This window comes from Psittacula echo, assembly GCF_963264785.1.
Source record: "Psittacula echo genome assembly, chromosome: 10".
NCBI lineage: Eukaryota > Metazoa > Chordata > Aves > Psittaciformes > Psittacidae > Psittacula > Psittacula echo.
This window is the reverse complement of record NC_137741.1, coordinates 6977943-6998339: the sequence shown is the minus strand read 5'-3', so window position 1 is coordinate 6998339 and position 20397 is coordinate 6977943. Positions and strand designations below refer to the sequence as shown.

Here is a 20397-nt window from a genome sequence, read left to right as displayed (position 1 = left end):
TCTACATGAAAATTAAATGTTATTAAGATGCTGTGTTTTCTTACAATTTTATACTGGGCAGTAGTAAAATCAAAAGCCTCTCTAAATCATGAAGAAAAGCAGGCTAAGAGTAGTAGTATGACAAGGGAATTCACACTTTGTCCTTTTCATAAAGCACAGGCACTGAGTGCAATATTTGATTACGCATTACTTTTTTTTTTTTTTTTTTTAACCTTCTCTTGGATATTTATTGTACAAAGGTATTTCCTTTAATTACTAATGCACTTGAAACCTTGATTTGGAAAAACAAAAGCCATATAAGGTTTATTATTAGGCACTGTGGAATACTATACCTCAATGTTTTAAAGCTCATCCAGTCACCAGGACATTTCTCACTTGGGTAGGAGAAGTCTTAAAGCTCAGACCAAACCATATTATCCAAAAAACCCAGCACCCAAATAAATCAAAATACTTTCCCAGAAGAGTACAAAAATGAATTTTTCCTCCTCCTGTTTTTCCTCACCTCCAACCTTTTGGAAACATTCCAGTCTTCTAAGTTTCACAATCTGCATTCCATCTATGGGACTGATTTATACTCCGAGAGAGAAGGAGGGAAGATAAAGACTAAACCAGGAAATCTAGCTTTTCTCTTAACTGCTACTACTCCATGAACATTAACAAAAATAAATAATTTCTACCTAGACTCTACCACTATTTTTGGAAAATAAGATTAACAATATTCATATTCTGGACATATATTTGAGCAATTCTATTCTGCATCTACTGAGAGTGACCACTGAGATTTCTTACTTTATACAGAAATACTGTGCATTATGGAAGAGTTCATGTTTTTTGTCAGTCTGATGCATTTCAACTAGCTTTAATACAACTTGCACACAAGATTTCATTGTCCAATGATCATTTGGGATCACAGGTAACATCTAAGAGATACTGTGCATTATTAAAAACAGCTTTGAACACCAATAAAATAAAATTATTGCAAGCACCTTAGAATATTCCTGTAGTGAATTAAACTACTCCAGTAAAAATGAAAAAAATTTGGTCAGATATTATGTTAGGGATATTACATGTAAGGTATTTTAGTATTGTAACTATGTCCTATAAGATACACAAACAATAAAGAGGAAAAATTGTAGTTAAAAGACTAAATTTTCTTGCCAGACATGTGAGCACCTTCAATATCCTTGGAAAGAATCACGTAATATCACATTCACCAAAGAATCAATCTGGTAGCATGACTTGCCAAAAGGCATGAGGAGGATTTACTGGAATCTGCTATAACCTGCTACATTGAATTTTATGGGTTTTATTTAATGACATCAGACAAGCTAAACCATGAAAACAAAGACTATGGAAAAACTCTGTTCTGTATTATAAGCAGTGATACTACTGTTGTAATTTACATTCCATAGTGTATTGTAGCAGTAAAGTTATTGTTGCCACGCAACATCATATAAATGGTAGCATTTTACTTATATGACTCTTCTCATCTACGGGAGTTTAGCATGTTAAATTGCCTTCTGGAATTACACCACGACAGGGGAAAGCTAGCGATACCAGAATCACTGAATGCAAGTTCACTCTTATCTCAAGTAAACTGTATGCAAGCAACAAATACTTAGCTAATCCTCCACTGCAATAAAGATCACTCACCAAATATTCTCCCTTTAACAGAACTGTGTTTACAACTCAAAAATTGTGTTCCCTCATCTTCTATTAACTAAGGCACAGCAATTTCAAAAGGCAAAACCCCCAATCAAAAGAGAGCTGCTGAAGGCAGACAGGAAAACAAGTTTAAAGCTATGCAAGTTTTCATATTAAACTATAAAGAAACAGAAAGATAATTTATTAATAGGAGTTCATAGTCTTTAGTTGTCTTCCCATGAAAAATACACCATGCCTACCAAAAAAAAGAAAAGGCAGAAAACAATTCATTCCATTTCCTAATGTTCCTAACACATTCCTGGCAGTGTTCAAAGCCAAGCAGGACAGAGCATCGGGCAACACGGTCTAGTGAAAGGCACACCTGCCCATGGCAGGGAGGCTGGAACTAGATGGATCTTAAGGTCCTTTCCAAGCCTAACCATTCTAGGATTCTGATTCATGGCCTTCAAATGCACATTTATGATTTACATCTTCTGAAAAAGAAAAGCATTTCTTATGCTCCAGAGATTTACTATGTAACTAATGATACAGGATTTGTTATGTTCTCTGGACCAAAGCAGGCCTTTACTACGAAGCTGATCTAGCACCAGCCAGTCCAGCACTATGCCCAAAACTCCTAATAAAGTTCTAATTAACATAAAGGGACTCATACAGACACATTTCCATTCCCCACTGTCAAGCAAATACATAATAAAGAAGACAGAGAAATCAGTTAAGACATTAAAACTCTCAGAACATGAATCCAGTAAAACGCATACACTGGTCTCATATAGTCACAATAACCATACCTTGTTTTCAACAGCTCGATTACAGAACATTTTCTATCATGTGTTTTAAATTTATTTTATAAAAGAATACTGTATCTGGCTGGCACATAATACACCATGCTGCTTCTGACATAGCTGTTAGCCAAGAATCTTCCTCTCCTATTTAGTACAGTTAAAACTTTAGACATCACTTGAAATGGAAATGACTGCTTAGTGTCAAATTTGGGAAACTGAATAGACATAAAGCAAATGAAGACCATTCAGAAGCATGAATCAATCAAGAGCTTGGACGCAATGGCTTTTTCCTGTACAAATTTTAATCTTCAACAGATATGAAAGTGATCTTGCTCTGTAAGATCAACAGTAGGAACAACACAACCATCAACGGGATCTGAAATTTTTCTATGACTTCTAAGGCTATGTTACTTTAACACCACAACTGCTTATACTAGATTACTATTCTGTAGACGTGAGTGCTATTATACTCAGTTGACTCGGCATTTTAATCACTGTAATTTTCCAGAAGTACAATGATGAAAGTATATGAGGCTTGATACCAAATTCAAAATAACATCATGCCACCTTTTATTGATTTACTGATTTCTGTTACCTCAAGAGTTGCAAAATTTGCTACGAGTTCCCTTTCAAAGTAGCAGTTTTGTAAAAAACACAGGAAATGCATGACATCTAACCACCAGGTTATTGTACTGTACCTGATTTCCATGAAGATCTAAAACATCAAGATTTTTTAGGTTGTCCAGATTTGAGATCTTCTTTATTCTGCAAGATTTCAATTATGACATAATTATTTTTCGTATTAGATTAAAAGTATTACTCATTTTCCATCTAATACAACACCTGGCCATTTGTTCCTGCCTACCAAGAGTAACAGAATAAAAAAGTTCTGAAACAGGTTAAAAAAAGAGTTTATGCCTTTAACTATCACCTTCCTTTCTGTCATTAATCTAATAGCAGCAGTATGTACATGGTGCTTCTAGGAAGATGAAAAGGGAATTAATACTTGCACCACTTGAAAACAAAGTCAACAATCAACCTATCCAGATACCTAAATAATAGTAACAGTTCTCACACACATTATTATTGGCAAACAGCTAATTCCAAGCCAGAAAGACTACAGCAACACAAGCTTTTGACAGTTTAGGATTCCGAACACAGAATTCCCCCCCATACCTCTCAAAAACCCCAGCCCAACAATGAAACACAAACAAAAAACCACCACACACAACCAACCAAAAAAAAAAAAACCAAGCAAAACAAAACTGAAAGCCACTGGCAATTTCTAGACAAGACAGATTTGGCACTATTTCTTCTCCTACTGTACAACTTTGTTGTCTTAAAACTTTTCTGCCCTGTCCTATCTTCTCAGGTTCCAAACCTAGGTTATTATATACTCAACAGCATCATCTACTGGCTGATGATATTAAACATCATGTGTATTACGCATTTTTTTCAAGACTAATCTAAGATTATATCAAGCTGAAGACACATTGCTAACACTGTGTCCAATCTGTAATCATTTATGAGAAAGTCTTGTCCTACCTTAACCTCTAAACCATACTTATATGTAAACAAAGCATACAGCACTCTATGTAGTTATGATTTGGACAATAATTCCTTAAAATTACTGTTCCCACGCCCCAATATGTTGCTATACACAAAATTAATTTGTACAGGTGAGATTTGTAATATAAAAGCTATTAGCTCTGCCCTTGATCAGAATAAGCATTACTTAGCAACAACTAAACCATCAGTGTGTTATAAGCATTGTTCTCAGACTAAAGCTCAAACACAGCACTGCACCAGCTACTAGGAAGAAAAGTAACTGCTCACAGCTGAACCCAGGACAGCTCTAATAAGATAAGCACAATTGTAAATTGCCAGTTTTGAATGCAGGCTGAATTAGGAGATGCATTCTTTATAATCTGCACATGACTGAAGTTTGTTTACCAGTTCTTCATTTATTGAATGTAAAGAAAATAAGAAAACTGAACAAAATCAAAGCAAAAACCTTAGATGTGTCAGCAATTCCATAGATACTTCTATTAAAGGCTACAAGATTTGAACTGTATCTTTAGAAAGTAATACAACTAGCATATTTTATCTCCCAACAGAATAGAATCAATAAATAAGCAATAAAATCCATGATTCATCCGCCTGATTTTTTTTTCCTAAAATAAACACATCAGGCAGAAATATTTTTCATAGGTTAAAGAATCAACAAATACTGCAGGTGATGTGAAAAGAGATTCCACCTGTCACACAAATATGAGAACATATATTAAATAGTCAATCAGAACAGAAGATGAGATGAATATACATAAAGTATTTCAGAACTGTTGCTAAAACTTTTATAAGAAAGGAAGTTTATGAACAACATCAGGAGCCAAAACTATGTGCTTTCTCAGTGGGATCCCTAACACTTAGCTAATGTTAGGGACCAGATCACTGGTCACACAGCCAATTCCAAAACTCTGTAAGTAACAGAAACAGTTGTTACATCACAAAGAAGTAAGGTGCTTTAGCTTAGTTTTATTAATATTACCTGTTCTTTCCCAACAAAAGGACTCTTAGGGATCTCAGAGTTGAAACCCCACTTATTTCTTCTATCTGGTTATCATACAAATCTAAGAAAACAAGATGCTGCAGATTAGAAATATTTTGGATCCGAGTTATAAAGTTATGTTGGAAATTCAATAAGCGAAGATGATCTTCCCCATCAATAATTGGGCACACTGTCAGTTTTTGCCTGGAAGGAAAGAGAAACAAAACAACCCACATGTAAATAACAAACTGGTAACCCACCTTCTGCTCACTCATTCTGACTGAACGAAGAAAGTATTTTAAATAGTTTGCTAATTAAATCCTGTAAAATAAGGCAGTAACTCCTTACTATAAAAAAAAAAAAAAACAAAAAAAAAACAAAAAAAAAAAAAAAACCACAAAAACAAAAAAACCCCAAAAACCCCTAGCATGAAAATACAGAAGTGTTTCAAAAATTCTTTGAACCTCTGTCCTCTTAAGAGATTTGCATGCTACATGGAAACTACACACAAGTTGCACGTTATGACCACATTAACATCTCAACAGATGCAGCCTGACAATTTTTTTTTTTTTTAATCAGATTTTTTTCATCAGCTTGCCCAGATCAGAATTCAGTATTCCATGGCTATGCAATTTTTCTTTAGTTTACAGAACTTTACATTTGAAATATAAATGCATATAATACTAAGTGTTTATGTGAAGAGTAAAAGATACAGGAAATTGTGCTAAAATAACTGTTATTTTAGGATTATTCCAGAAGGAGCCCTACTAACCTGACAAAACTTTTTGGACTACACAAACTTAGTCCCAACCAAACAAACAAAAGAAGTTCTACAGTTAATACATGTGATTAGAACTAATGGAGACGTAACCTTTTTCTATACATTATGTTCGTGACCTTGCATTCGACAGTTAACCTAGCTCTTCAGTTTACAGTGAAAAGCCCTAACTGCCTTAGATGACTGCTGTATGGACATATTCATCACAAGGACACTCAACAGAATTTCTCTATGGGACACAGTTCTCAAACATACACAAAAACAACCAACAAAAACCAACCCCCCCACTTATAACACTGACCACAGGCATTACCATCACTTCAGACCATCAGACACAAGAGTTGCAAGCTACGGCATTTGCGCTCCACAACCTTCTCACCTTTCCAGGGTAAGTCTGTCACAGTTCAGTATTTTTTCTTCAGCAGTACGATGCAATACAGGAAATGTTATTGATGAACTGCTCCCAAAATTTGTGTTACCTATCAGGAAATCATACAGAGAATATATATATATGAACTACTACTTTGTAAAATCATTTCATTAACTACAGATAATAAAAGCAGGATTTTCTTCCTTATTAAAAGTAAAAAGTTACACAGAACAGGAAAGTGCTTTTTGTCCCTGTTCAATACTTTGTAAGTTTTCTTTATCTTTTTTTCCTGCTACATCCCTTTACATCCTTCTTTCCAAAGCACATCCATTTGTTCCATTTCTGAGATATGTTTCTCAACAATCTATTGTAAGCAGATGATTTCATAGATGGTTTTGTTTTGGTTAGAATTACCCAACGATGTTTTAAGGTAAGGTTTTATAATTTGTTTAAGGTTGTATAATTTGTTCCAAATTGACACAATTTCAGTATCTGAACTTGAAGAAGACAGTACCTAACTTAAGATGAACTGAAAGATACAGATCAAGTAGATGTTGATAGAACTAGAAACTAAAGCACCAAAAAACTGACACAGTCCCAGTGAACCACAAACAAATGCAGTCTTTTTAAACTGTGTACCAATGATTATTCTTGGTAATCATTGGTATTATATTCCACTCCATTATCAAGAAACTGGCAGCCCTTTAAAACATATTCACGAAGCTATTCATCTTCATCTATTTTGTTAAAACGGGGGGAAGAAGGAAGATGGCTATAAATACCTGCAAGATAAATCAACAAACGTGTTCTGTGAGCTCCGGCATTTTGGAAAAATGATCCACTGAAAACCATCAGTCAAAAATAGAACATTGTGCCTGCATACTACCACAAAAATAGAGCATCTTCTATGAGTTTGCTCCCAACCCCCCCATTCTTTTTCTTTTCCATCAAATAAATCAAATATGTTAATGGAAAAACATTAATTCTTCAATAAACAAAGATAACTGCTCTACTATTACATACAGCGAGTTCACTGTTGCCTAGAATATGCTATTAGAAGACATATCTAGTTAAGTAAATCCTTTTGTTGTTCAGCTTAGAATCTTTCCAGTGCTACCCTCTAATATTTTATCACTAGCTACTCTAACAAACAAATATAATAACCAACATTCTCTACATATCCTTCAAAGTGAATAAAACTGGAAGGAAAAAAAGATAATCGAGACCAAAAGCAATCAATTAACATTGTTGCAAAAGCCTTAAAAGAGTTGTGTTGCAGGTTTTTAAGCCAATAAACGTAAAACTGGAAATGGAGACCTAAAAATCATGTTTCAATATAACAGGATGGCAAGTACAATGACTTTTATCTTCTGTCATCTTCCTAAAAACATGTATGAAAGATCCCTATTCCTGCCCTCTCATTGAAAAAGGGTTTATAAAAGTTGGTATTTAAATGCATACATTATATATTGGAAATTATTTCTAGTGGCTTCCCAACAATGATCTATTAAATAGTCTTAATACCCAAAGGTAACAGTAGGCAACACTCACTATTCAGCTGTACATTCTGACAGCCAGAAAAAGCACATCTTATCACAGAATCCCAAGGGTTGGAAGGGACCTCAAAAGATCATCTAGTCCAACCCCCCTGCAAGAGCAGGGTAATCTAGAGTACATCACACAGGAACTTGTCCAGGTGGACAAGATAACTATAGATGATAACTTTTAATATAATTATATTAATGATAATTATAGATAATACATATGAATGATAACTATAGATTAGAATGACAGAATGATAATTATAGATGATACCTTTTAATAAGACACTCAGTATTAAAAGAATAAAAAAAACAGAGACTAAGAAGATGAGAGGAAAAGTTTTCACTGTTACCTAAAGCATGTGAACTGATACTGTGGCTGCTTTGTCGAGATCTGGACTTTGTAGGTGTGTGAACAGAAGTCTCGCCAAATCCTGATAAAGAACCTGTATTCTGCTTCAACTCCAAACTAGAAAGTTCTGTAAGACTGGATGGTACTGGAAGATATAGCTGCTTATTACGCACCAAAGGACTTAATAATCTTTGGTCTCCTGTGCAGGGAACAAAATCAAACCACAGACTTATATTTACTCCATAAGTTGCGTAACATCCCTAGAAATCAACCCATCCTGAACAGCTGTTCATCTTTATTTTTTATCAGAATGAATAAAGAATTGTCATAGTAATTAAACTGATCTGCTACCCAGTCAATCACTGGTTTTATATGACAGACAAGCAGCAGTGTGTCAAGAAGTGTTGCGTGTTGAGGCTCTTCCAGGCTTCACCACAGTTAGCAGTGGTTATCACTAAGCATCTTGCTTTTCAAGGCCAAAAGCACACAAGCACAATATGAAAACCCTTTCTTCATATCAGGGTTAGGAATTAGAAACTAATTTAGTTAAATACACAATAAAATGTTACAGTAGAAAACTGTGTGGCTTCTGAGGGAATGTATCGTAGGGCACTCGACAGACTGTGGCTTTACAGGTAGAAGAAAGGATGTCCTTCCATGGACGGAATGAGGGACAAAAAGTGATGAGAAAGGCCATCTGCATTAGGCAGTAGAAACATAACAGGTTCAGGCCACGATGAAGCAGTAATTATACTGAATTACTGTAGCCAATTAGGAAAAGGTGTCACTCATATATTCTAATCATAATTCAGTCTTTCTTTACTATTCAGTTAATCAAGAGAGATACAAAAGACAAACAAACCAAACTCTACTGAATATCACCTTGCCTTCCCAAATAGTTTTTTTCCAGATCATGCTGCAGAAGTCTACTGTGGAAAGGTGACTGTTCTTTATTTATCCTGAATTCAAACTGTAACAAGACAAATATTAAGTTATCCAAATGCAAATGACATCTTTAAACAAACACAACCTTAGTAACAACTGCTTTTTTAAAAAAAAACCCTCACAAACACTTTAGAAAAATAACTGTTCCAGTAAAACCAGTAAAAATTCCATTAAAATACTATGATTGAAAAGTTTCACTGTTGGAAACCAAAAGAAAAACATTGGAGTTACTTTGTCATTCATCTGCAGTAGACTAAATAAAGGGAAAAAAACCCCAAACCACCACCCATTAAGGAATATTGCAATTACAGGAGCAAGAAGTACAGATAAGAAATTGCATATAAAGTTTACAACAGGCTATAGCACATCCCCATGCTTTTCCTTTGTGTATCTTTAATAGGATGAAATAAATAACCAAAAGACTATCAGATATTATATTAAAAAACCAACATATTACTACTGAAAAGGTAATTCTTATCTGAAAGCCTACAAATCTGGCTGCACAATATAACGGCACTAATTACTATAACTGTTACAGAAAAAGTAAGAATTACTGGTTTGCTTTTATCTGCTATTGATGAGGTCTGGATAACCAGCTGGAGACCACAATTATTAACCTGCAAGTCAGAAGAAAAGAAACAGAATATTACATTTTTCAAAACCACTTATCAACACAAAAAGATCAATTTTTTTTAACAATATAGGTATTTTCAACAGCAAAATGTCCCAAAAAAGAACTATTGTGAAGAATACATCAATCACACTACGTAACACTAGGTAATTAATTTTTTAAAATGTTTTAGTTATAAAAATGTACTGAAAGCATGACTTTCATGGCGATGTTATCGTCATTATGAGGAAAGCAAGTGCTTACATTTAAATATGAGATTTATTTTTTTTTAAGGCAAAACGTACTGGTCTTTTAAAAAGATTTCTACGACAAAATACAGCACCTACCTTCTAAATAATCAAAAGGTCTAACAGAAATATTTAGCCAAGTGACTTATATATCTACTTCCCAGCAAACACTAGGAGGCATACAAATAACGCAAGAGAAGCTCCTTCACGCCAGTCACGATACAGCGAACTCCCGTCGCCCGCTTGCAGCGCTGCCCTCATGGGGCTCCGCCAGTCGCCAAACCCCTTCCCGCCAAGGCCCGCACGCAGCCGCAACCGCAACCGCCCCCGCCTCCAGCCCCAGCCCGGCCGGCAACACTCGCCTCACAGCACTGGGGCAGGGCCGCGCCCTCAGAGAAGCCGCCACCCCGCCCAGGAACCACCCTTCCAAGGAGCGACAAGGCTCGCCCAAGAGCGGCACGGAGCCGCGGGATACCACCGGTCCTGACCCCGCACACCGACGGCTGAGGAAGGGGAGGAATAGAGATGGTTGTCACGCATCGTCCCCTCACAGCAGCACCTACCGGGCCGGGCACAGCCCGAGGGCCCCTGCCGGGCCGGCACTTGCTGGGCACCATTCGAACCTCAGCACTTCACAACACCTCACACCTCCGCGACAGCCACCGCCCCTGTCGGAAATCGCTCCGCCGTTACCAGGGGAACAGCCGCTTCCGGCCCGCTCTCGGCAAGCCTCGCCCCTGGCTCGCTTGCCGGGAAATGGCGGGAAGCCGTGAGGCGGTGTACCGGAGTACGACCGTCCTGCTGTCACTGGTGCCTGCTCCGGCGGCAACGCTCGGCATCTGCTGCCCGGTGAGGCGGCCTCAGGTACGGGACTGAGGGTAGGGTTCGGGAGGGTGCGGAGCAGGTCTCGCACGTGCGCTGCGGTTCCTCCCGGCCCCGGTAGTAAAAAGACGAATACAATTATATTTGTCTGAATTGTAAACGCAAGTGACTGTGTCTGAAAAGGCAGGAAGCCGGACGTACCGTCCAGGTTCCTGTTTTGCCTCAACAACTTGTCACGAAATGGGAGGCTGAGTGGTGAGCCTGGGCTCTCGGTCACCCGCAGTATGCCGAGCCCGGCGGCTCTGGATCGGTGCCTCAGTCCTGGGCAGGGCTGACACGGCAGTTCTCGGAGCCCTGCCAGACCCACAGGTGAGTCGTGGACGCTTTTAACACACGCATCAAGAACTTAGTGGCTGGAAAAGCCACGGCGTGGCTATGAACGGAAGGGCTGTGAATTGCCTACACTTATTATCTCAATGTTATTAATGTACTATAAATAGCAGAATAGATGATACAATAGTAGGACTTCAAAGAAAGAAACAGAACATTGATGAGGCCGAAGACCAGTTCTGTACAGTAACCACTGGTAAAGCAAAAAAACCCGGATCTCATGTCCTTCCCTATAAAATCAAGTTCACTTAACCTTAACAGAAGGAGTCATCAGGTGAACTGAAATGCCTTTCTCAAACATTTGCTTTAGCTACAGCATAAAATAGTTCTTTGCTCATACCAGTCCTGACCTTGTTCCTACCTACGGAGGCAAACAACTCCCATGAACTCAAATACAAAATTAGACCCCAAATCCCTGTATGTACCATCTCACAGAACGCGTATTTTGTGTTTCTATTTCTGGTCCCACCAAAAGCAATACTGAAGTGATGCCCTACCCAAGGCTTATTACAAAATGCTGTTCTATTAGCAGAGAATTGAGAGATGTGGTTAGTGATGCATGTAAGCGTATTTCGTAAACAAAATATTTCATTGCTTAAGGCATGGTAAAAAATAAGCCAAATCGGTGAGGCAGAGCGTTAGTTCCAGTATGTGTTCATGCCAGCACATCTGACTCATGAGGACTGTTTGTCACAGTGATGAGAAGAACTGGCGTCTGAGTGCAGTCTCACTTTTTGTCCATCCAGACTTTTAAGACGAAAACATTTCAGCAATACAGCAGAGTACAATTCAGATAATTTGTACAGACAGATTGTACAGACAAAACCAAGGATGCCATAAACAAAGCGATGACTTGAAAAATCCAACCGGCATTTAGCAGTTTAGGTTCAGCTAATATTGTAAGAAAGAGCTTCCCTGACTGAAGAATGAATATTTACACTGTAAATTGAAATGCTTTAGATTCTAATCCTGAAAATATGAATGCTGATTTCACTTTAAGAGCTGAAACAGTTCATTGAAATATAGTGCAGTAGTTTTACACTCAAATCAATATGTGTTTGAGAAAAGGGGCCTCTATTTTAATAACTTTTTACAGAGAAATGGTTTTATTCTGTGTAAGTACCATGCAGAATTATGGAGAAGTTCTCTACAAAACCAGCATATATCCAGTCATGTCTTTGTTCACTCGGTTTTCTTATTTCCATATCTTACATTAAGCATTTAACACTACACCCCAGCATCATCTTTTTGAATTTCCTAAAACGTGACACTCTAGTCCGGACACAGAAGTGCAGCCCCGAGGCTGTACAGGGAGATGCGAACCTGCGACGCACCTCTCGGGTGCAGAGCCCGTTGCTTTCTGCTGAAATAGAAGCAGTCCCAATTTAGTGCTTAGCGATAAAGACTCTAGCTGGGCGGCTTGCCCGGGCCCTGCGGACAGCGTCGCTGGAGGAGGGACGGACCCTCCCGCTGCCGCGCCGGGGAGCGCCCGGACAGCGGAACCTGGAGCACCGCCCCAGCGCTGCCGCCTCCTCAACAGGAGAGGACCGGGAGAGGAGGGGAGGCGGGCGACGGCTGCTTCAGCCCAGGGTATCGCTGCTGTCGCGGCGGCGGGCTGAGCCTGAGCGTCATGGCCCAGCGACAGCCGGCCACCCCCGAGGACCCCGAGGCGGCGGAGCCCGGGGCTGGGGACGGCGGCCCGGAGCTGGCAGCGGGGAACGGCCGCGTGCAGATCCGAGTGTCAGTCCTGACGGCGGGAGAGGAGGAAGAGGAGGAGGAAGAGGGGGAGGACAGCGGCGAGTCGTGTCTGGCGGCGCGGGGCGGTGGCAGCTGCAGCGAGGAGGACTCGGGGCTTTGCGGGCGCTCGAGGTGAGCCCGCCGGGGCAGCAGGGAAGGGACCCAGCGGCGCAAGCGTTTCTCTGCGGGCCTCGCGGAACGAGGCCGCCGCCGCCACCCACGTAACGGTGCGGCCGCAGCTGATGCAACGCCGGTGGGGAAGGGTGGGAGGGGCTGCAAGTCCTCCAGCGGTGACGCGGGGCCGCCGCTGGGCGGGATGTGTCCACAGCGGCGGTGATTCCCCCTCTGGCTGCGGCTGCTCCCCCTCCCCGCGACAACAGCCGGGGCCAGGCTGCGGGCGGCTGCCCGGCGCTGCCGGAGGAGCGGGACATGGCTTCCACTCAGCGGGAAATGCCGGGCTGTGGTGTCCTCGACATTTCCATTTCACTGCCTGTTAAAGGGCTTTCAGGTTGGCTGGTTGGTTGATGGTGTGTTCTGCTTTGGCTTTTGTTTTTCTTCAGTAGAATTAAGGCATGGACAACCAGATCAGTTCGGTGGTTTTGGAAACAAGTTGTCGAGGCATGAAATCACGACCAGTTTAAATGCAGGAGAAACTACCACTTTATAATCGACTCAACACTTTGCTTATTGATAATGCCCATAGTGTTGTCTGTATTTAATGACAAGTTGCAGTTGTTGATTACCAATGCCTAAAGATGCTTTGATGCCTACTAGAATATCTTACTTGTAAAAGGCACATCTAGGATTTTTGTGCCAGAAAACTAGAGAGACTGTTGGAACTTAATGCTGCAAATCACATTTCCATGTAGTGCTTATTAATACAATACCTTGTTCTTTTGGAGACTCAGCAAAATCTTGTCAAAAGGTTAGACCCTATCCAGAAAATTTAATATATTGTTTGTGACTTTTGATATTTAAAACCCCAAATCTATTCTCCATACAGATATGTATTCTTGTGTAGCCAGATGAGTCATAGTGTTAAAAGGTTGGGTTTCAGTCTTACCTTGTTTTGACAATCATATCCATCACAAAGCTCTGAACAGAGTAAATGAAAGTTGTGAATGAGGCTTTTGTGTGTGTGTCAGTGTTGACTGACATTGATTTATCAACTACTTTTGCAGTAGAGTTCATACCCTAGAGGTACTACCAGTTGTTCATTACTATGAATTAATACAGAGCTAGTTACAAATTTCCGCATTTCCTGTAGGTGGAATTTCTGCAGAGTACTTAGTGAGGGCTGTTGTAAGAGCCCTAAAAATTTTGTAAAAGCTAAACTATGTCAAATATAGAAACAGTGTTCAAAGTGTGACCTGTAACTGAGAGGTGAAATGAGACCTGTTTTACTCTGAATCAGTGTGTTAACAGTGTAAGGATGGTGCTGATCTTTGCAAACATGCATTACAAATACATGCAAATTCTCTAAAAAAACCTGTAAACTCCATCCTGAACCAAAGGTCAGCTTTTCTTAGCAGAGTGTGGATACGTAAAAATGCCTAAATGTTGTAAGTACTAGTTCTGAATCCATAGTGAATGAAAACGAGAAGTAGTAAAGGCAAGGGAATATAATGAATGAAAAATAAACACTTAACCTTGTTCTTTCCTCCTTTTGAAACCAGCACTCACAGCTCCATTAATAGTTGAATTTTTTTTTTTTACTGTCTTAATCATAACTTCATCTGTTATCCTCCACTTCCAGCATTGTCACATAAATCCTTTTTTTCACTTTCTCACTCTTGTCATTTCTTTGAATTGTGCCTGTCAAGTGGCTAGGGAGAATTAACAAGGAGAATTCTAGGATTGTGTGAATGAATATGCATGTATACCCTAATGTGTTGCCTTATCATCAGAAGAACCATTATAATGTAAATAATTCATTAGCATCAAAAAGCCAGGTTCCGGAGAGCTGCTTGTCACACCTGGGAGCACATTCCCTGTGCAGAGCCCATTGACCTGAACAGCGTCTTCATGTGTATCAGAACCATCTGCCTAGGCAGTGTTTGTGCCTTTGCCCCAGCATGGGCAGCACATCAGTCAGCATTACAATCACAGTCTCCAGTTTGTCTCCAGGACAAAACTGCCACAAGTCAAGGTGATTCAGTAGTCTGCATCCTCCCTGCCAGAGTGCCCTCAGAGGGGTCTAGTGTGATGCCTGCTCCCTTGTTAATGATTTCACAAGCTCTGCAAAAGCCATTTAAGACAATTTGGAAATATCTGGGGAAAAATGTGTGGCTCCTCCTTAAACAGAAGCTTTCATGATGGCCTCACAGCAAAACTGGACTGCTAACAGCTTTAAAAAATGACTGCCTTGAGATAAACTCATGATTATGGTTCTTATAGTAGCATGGCAGTAGTCTGTGGGTGAACTATTTGCTTCACTGCTAGATGACAATTTAAATGGTCATTTCTATTTCAGCAACAGAAATGTTGCTGTGACTGTCAGTTCCAAGAAGTTTACCTCAAATCCATGGCTGCACTGTCTTCTTTTTTTTCTGAATAGGATGCTCAGTAGTGCTCCATTTCACACAGATGCCTAGGACAGCATGATGGGAGGGGGAGAGAGGAAATGAAAATGATTTCTTAGCAACCTCCATATGTGTGCATATACAGCTTTTCATGAGATACCTGAGCTGCTGCTGCACCAAAATCCTTAATTTGAAACATACAGTTTAAGCCCCTTGGTAAACTGCTAGTTAAGTTACTCTGTCGCTCTGGAAGTCACCTGGAAGACGACAGTCCTATCAGTCTGTCTTATTCCCTGGATACTGGCTCCTGCATTCATGCAGTGAAGAGGATTGAGAAATCATGATTGCATCAAACTGGAATTCACTGGTAGATGGCACTACGTATGAAGTACATCAAGGTCTAGACAACATTTAATAGCTTCATACTGAAAAATAAAACACTGTCATGCGAAGAACTTTGTGTAGTACCAAGTGCTTGTGCACCTGCATTTCACGTTTTGGCATAGGATTTGAGTTGGCAGTGTTTTCAAGCTGCTAGTGTATGTCTCATTGTTCTACATTGAGATCATCTTTTGGAATGAGCTCAGGAACTTGACTCCTTATGCTGACTGGAAAGCTGCATCCTCTGAGCTAGACTCCTGCCTCAGATGGATAGGGTGATACCTGTTCAGTGCCTACCTATAAAGTAAGTTGGAATCAGTATTACAGTTACATCTTTTCATTTTAAAATACTATTTGAATCCACTAATATAAGATGAAGATCTGTTACTAAAATGATATTTAACTGTTTTTCAGTGGTGGGGAGAATGATGATGACTCTGACCAGAACTGGAAACCACCAGAAAATAACCTGATCCAGAAGTTAATAGCACAGATTGAATATTACTTCTCAGATGAGAACCTTGAGAAAGATGCCTTCCTTCTAAAGCACGTCAGAAGAAATAAGATGGGCTATGTCAGTGTTAAACTCCTCACTTCTTTTAAGAAAGTAAGCTAACGTTTTAAGTCTGAAAGTGCCTTGTGTAAGCCTGATGAATCTGAAACATTAGGAGAAATTAAATGAAAGTAACTTATTTTATAGAGGCAGTTTTACTGTCTTTATCTGCTTCTCAGGAGTTGATTCAGTTTTGATGTGTTGGCTAGGTTTGTTCTCATGCAGAACTTTAATTGCTGAACTCATTCTTAATTGCCATGGGAAATCACAGGCTTTTAAGCAACTATGCTTTTAAATTATTGTTCTGGGAAAGAATAGAGCATAGCAAAAAGGACACTGGATAAAAAACATTTTCAGATCAGCTACTTGTAGGAAGCTAAGTAATCCTGGTAAAGTTACTCTTGTCTCTGAGAAGGGATGGTGAATCTGACCTTGCAATAGAAACTATCTGGTAACTGAAGTCAGTTAAGAGTGAGGTGGGGTTTATTTATTTATTTATTTATTTTCCAGTAGGACCCTCTATGTAAACATGTATGTAACTGATGCCTAACATTACATTTAGAATCATTTTGTCAAGATTCTCTGACAGTTCTGCAGAGCTATTCAACCTAGAAAATTTAGGCACTCCCAGTTTCTTCAAACCAAACAGATTATACCAATAACAGATAAACTCTACAAAACAGTCCTTGGAGAAGTTTGGGGTTTTTTTAAACTGAAATTTTTGAAGGAGGAAAAATTAGTTCAATAAATTAAGTCCTTAACTTGGAAATACTGTTTGTTTGGCAAATTTTGCAAAATAAAACCCACAGAACATGCCTATTGGTCACAGTTCAGACCTAGATATGAAATGTCTGAACATGACTTGAGCAGGCTTTCAGATGAAGTAATGATTTTGGTTTCTATTTTCAGTAAATTCAATAGGACATAAGCTTTACAGGAGCTCATTGATGCCAATTATAGCAAGAAAAGAGTTGTTTTTTCCAGTCAAGACATTTTGCATCTGCCTTAGACTTTCTGTAAGTAGCTTGACTGGGTTTGATCACTTGCACTGCTTAATGCGTGTTTGTCTTCAAGGTGAAACACCTTACCCATGACTGGAGAACCACAGCCTATGCACTGAAGTACTCAGACTCTCTTGAGCTCAATGATGATAACAAAAAGGTTAGAAGAAATACTCCAGTTCCAGTGTTTCCAAGTGAAAACCTCCCTACCAGGATGTTACTGGTGTATGATATCCACATGGTTTCTGAACTGCAGGCTCTTAAACAAGAAAATGGATGCATGCAAGAAAAGATAATGGAGTATCTCCTCAAGGCGTTTGTTACTTTTGGTGTAATTTCATCAGTTCGTATTCTCAAGCCTGGTAAGGACCTACCACCCGATATCAGGAGGGTCAGCAGTCGGTACACCCAACTGGGAACTCAGGAGTGTGCAATTATAGAATTTGAAGAAGTAGATGCTGCTGTACGTGCTCATGACTTTATGTGTGCTGAAAAGAAAGAGACCGGCATGAAAGTTGTCCTAATAGGCATGAAACCTCCAAAGAAAAAAGTTCCCAAAGACAAGAACCATGGTGAAGGTACCAGCAAGGGTCTTAAGAAGGTTAGATCCCTTAATAAGAGAGTTGAGGAACTTCAGATAGTTGGTGATGAATCTTCAGCGAACAGCTCTTCTGACCCAGACAGTAATCCTACATCACCACTGTCAGGACGCAAAAGTACTGCAACAAATACTACACATAATTTGAGCCTGGTCATTCACCCAAATGACCGTTTGAGTCCTAATGTGTCACCCAGATCAAGTCCTTGGAACAGTCCATCTTCATTAAGAAAAGTAACCAGAAAGTCTCCTCTGGCTGAATACCGCAAGCTTAACCCAAGCACTAGCCCTGAAATTCCAACAAAGTGTACGGATTATTCCTCAGATAGCAGTATCACTCCATCTGGTAGCCCCTGGGTACACAGAAGAAAAGGTCAAACTCTGTCACAAGAGAAGAGTCCCATCACTAGCCCCATATTGGTTCAGAAAATACAAAAAGCGGATGGTCTACCTGTAGGGGTGCTGCGTCTGCCTAAAGGCCCTGATGGCACTAAAGGATTCCACAATGGATGTGAAAGAAGGAAGGCTACGAAGGACACGTAAATTATTCTCTAAAACAATCTTACAAGTCAGGCAACTGCTTTTGTTCAAGCCTTGTTAAGAATTGTCATTTGAATGACTGAGTTAAGTCAATATTTAACTGTAAAAGATTTTGTATTCATATAGAGACTTAATCATTTGTATATTTGTATATTCACGTCACAGAATTCGAGAATAGTTGAGGTTGGAAGGCATCTCGGGAGATGAAATCCAGTCCACCTCCTTTGCCCAAGCAGGGTCCACAACAGGTCACTTACTTAGGATTTTGAATATCTGGAAGGATAGAAACTCCCCAACCTGTTTGGGCAGTGTGTGCCTATGTTCAATCATCCACACAGTAAAAAAGAGTTCTGTTCAGGTGGAATTTCCTCTATTTCCATTTGTGCCCCTTTTCCTGTTACTACCTATTGCTGAGAAAAGCCTAGCTTCATCTTCTTCAGTCCTTCCCATCAGATATTAGAAACATTGAGATCCACCCCCTGAGCCTTCTCCAGCTCTCCAGGTCTCTCACAGGAGAGACACGCCAGTCTCAATCATCTTGCGCACTTACCTAATGCAGTGCCAATACCTGCATTACTACTTTTTTAATGTATTAGTTTGGAATTCCAAAATACAGAAACAGGTGTATAAATCATTAATGTAACTACATTGTTTGCAAAGCTATAATCCTGATGAGCAGTGTGTAAATACAGTTAAGTGGTTGTATTATAAGCTGCGGTATGTTACCAGCCTAATCATAAGGAGTAGAAGTCTTGAAGACTGTCTCAGAAAAAACTCTGAGAAACTTATAATACAGTAAGCAGTTGCTCCCTGCTTGCTTACATCTCCAAAGACAGCATTGTTTAGTAGGACCAAAGTGTGTATTTTCATGCAATGTGAATGGAGACTCTGAGCACTAGAGACTATTCTCTAAGTGTTCTCTCACATAATCAGATGGAAATAAATGAAAATATTAACTTGGTCTAGATCTATTTTGTTTTCTTTAAAAATAAGTCAAGCTGAACCTGAACAGATACTTAAACCTCATCTTACACCATGTGAAATTCTATAGTTACCTGAAATTCCCACTGTGTTCAGGGGGTTGGGGAAAAAGAGGTGCTTTGCCATTACTGATGGTTACTCCAGTGGTAATGCTTCACTCCAACTGTATGTCACAGTCCTTTTTATATAATATTGTAAACTAACCAATAGTTATGTCACTATTAACTGAATTTAACAAGCAGGCTCAGCAAGAAGTACTTAAATGAAAATTTAAGCCAAAGAAGGAATCTGTGCTTTACTTATAAAAGTTATACTCCTGAAAAATAGCCAAGTGGTAATAAGAAGGTAAGGTCCCAGCTTCTAATGGACAACTTGGGAACTGTGCACAACAAAGTTCTAATCAATGATTCTTCATTCCAAAACTTCTGCGCAACCTTTCCAGCTTTCATTTCCACTCTAAGCATAACACTTCTGCAGTGTAAATAACTGCACTGACACACAGTTAGAAACCTATATACAGAAATCCCCCTGTTCTGTGTATCATTCTTTAGACACCCAAATATATTTCTGATTTTTACCAGAATATTTTACACGAATAGACAATACTTTACACAAATAGAATCCTCCAAGTTACCTCCTGACTCCCATTATCAGCCAAGGCACTATAAATACCATTAAACACAAAGTGGTGATCTGCAAGTACGGAAGTGACAGGGTAAGAGTGTTCAGGAGAGTTATCCTGTAGCTCTAGCTACCTACAGCAGCACTGTTTAACTATGTACTTAGAATACTTGTTTCACTAATAATCAAAAGAGGGTTTTTTAATTATAAAACTGTGTGGCATCCATGTATCATCTTGTACCAACCTGTCTGGGGACAGCACTACACCTGATGCAAGGGTGCATTTAGAAGACACACAGAAGTCAATTAAATGAATTTTTGAGAACCATACATAATAGTACATAATGTTAAAAATTTCTTAAAGGCCCCATATGCTTGCAGGGAAAAAAGGAAGCTGAAACCAACAGCATTT

At 39.4% G+C, this 20397-nt stretch overlaps 2 protein-coding genes across 6 annotated transcripts in view; one reads left to right on the top strand and one right to left on the bottom strand.

Moving 5' to 3' along the window:
• The window catches only part of LRRC49 (leucine rich repeat containing 49), a gene marked incomplete at both ends in the record, with an annotated part of 48564 nt that extends 38108 nt beyond the window's left edge, over positions 1-10456 (bottom strand). The window contains 7 exons of one of the 3 annotated variants that reach the window (XM_080626475.1): positions 3146-3212; positions 4996-5199; positions 6153-6252; positions 8038-8235; positions 8919-9006; positions 9536-9598; positions 10403-10456. In XM_080626475.1, coding sequence (XP_080482601.1) covers positions 3146-3212; positions 4996-5199; positions 6153-6252; positions 8038-8235; positions 8919-9006; positions 9536-9598; positions 10403-10456 — 774 coding nt within the window. The remainder of the gene's footprint in view (positions 1-3145; positions 3213-4995; positions 5200-6152; positions 6253-8037; positions 8236-8918; positions 9007-9535; positions 9599-10402) is intronic. The other 2 variants (XM_080626476.1, XM_080626477.1) reach the window with 2 other exon arrangements.
• Positions 10457-10596: 140 nt separating this feature from the next.
• Positions 10597-19219, top strand: LARP6 (La ribonucleoprotein 6, translational regulator; the record flags this gene model as incomplete). Of its 3 annotated transcripts, none has more annotated exons than XM_080626183.1 (3): positions 10597-10703; positions 16106-16298; positions 17319-19219. In XM_080626183.1, 2 exons carry the CDS (start codon positions 16257-16259, stop codon positions 18384-18386), a joined length of 1110 nt encoding a protein of 369 aa, XP_080482309.1. In that variant the 3' UTR covers positions 18387-19219. The 3 variants fall into 3 exon arrangements, with proteins under 3 accessions (XP_080482309.1, XP_080482307.1, XP_080482308.1); XM_080626181.1 differs by lacking the exon at positions 10597-10703 and adding an exon at positions 12682-12920; XM_080626182.1 differs by lacking the exon at positions 10597-10703 and adding an exon at positions 15030-15995.
• Positions 19220-20397: the final 1178 nt, after the last annotated feature.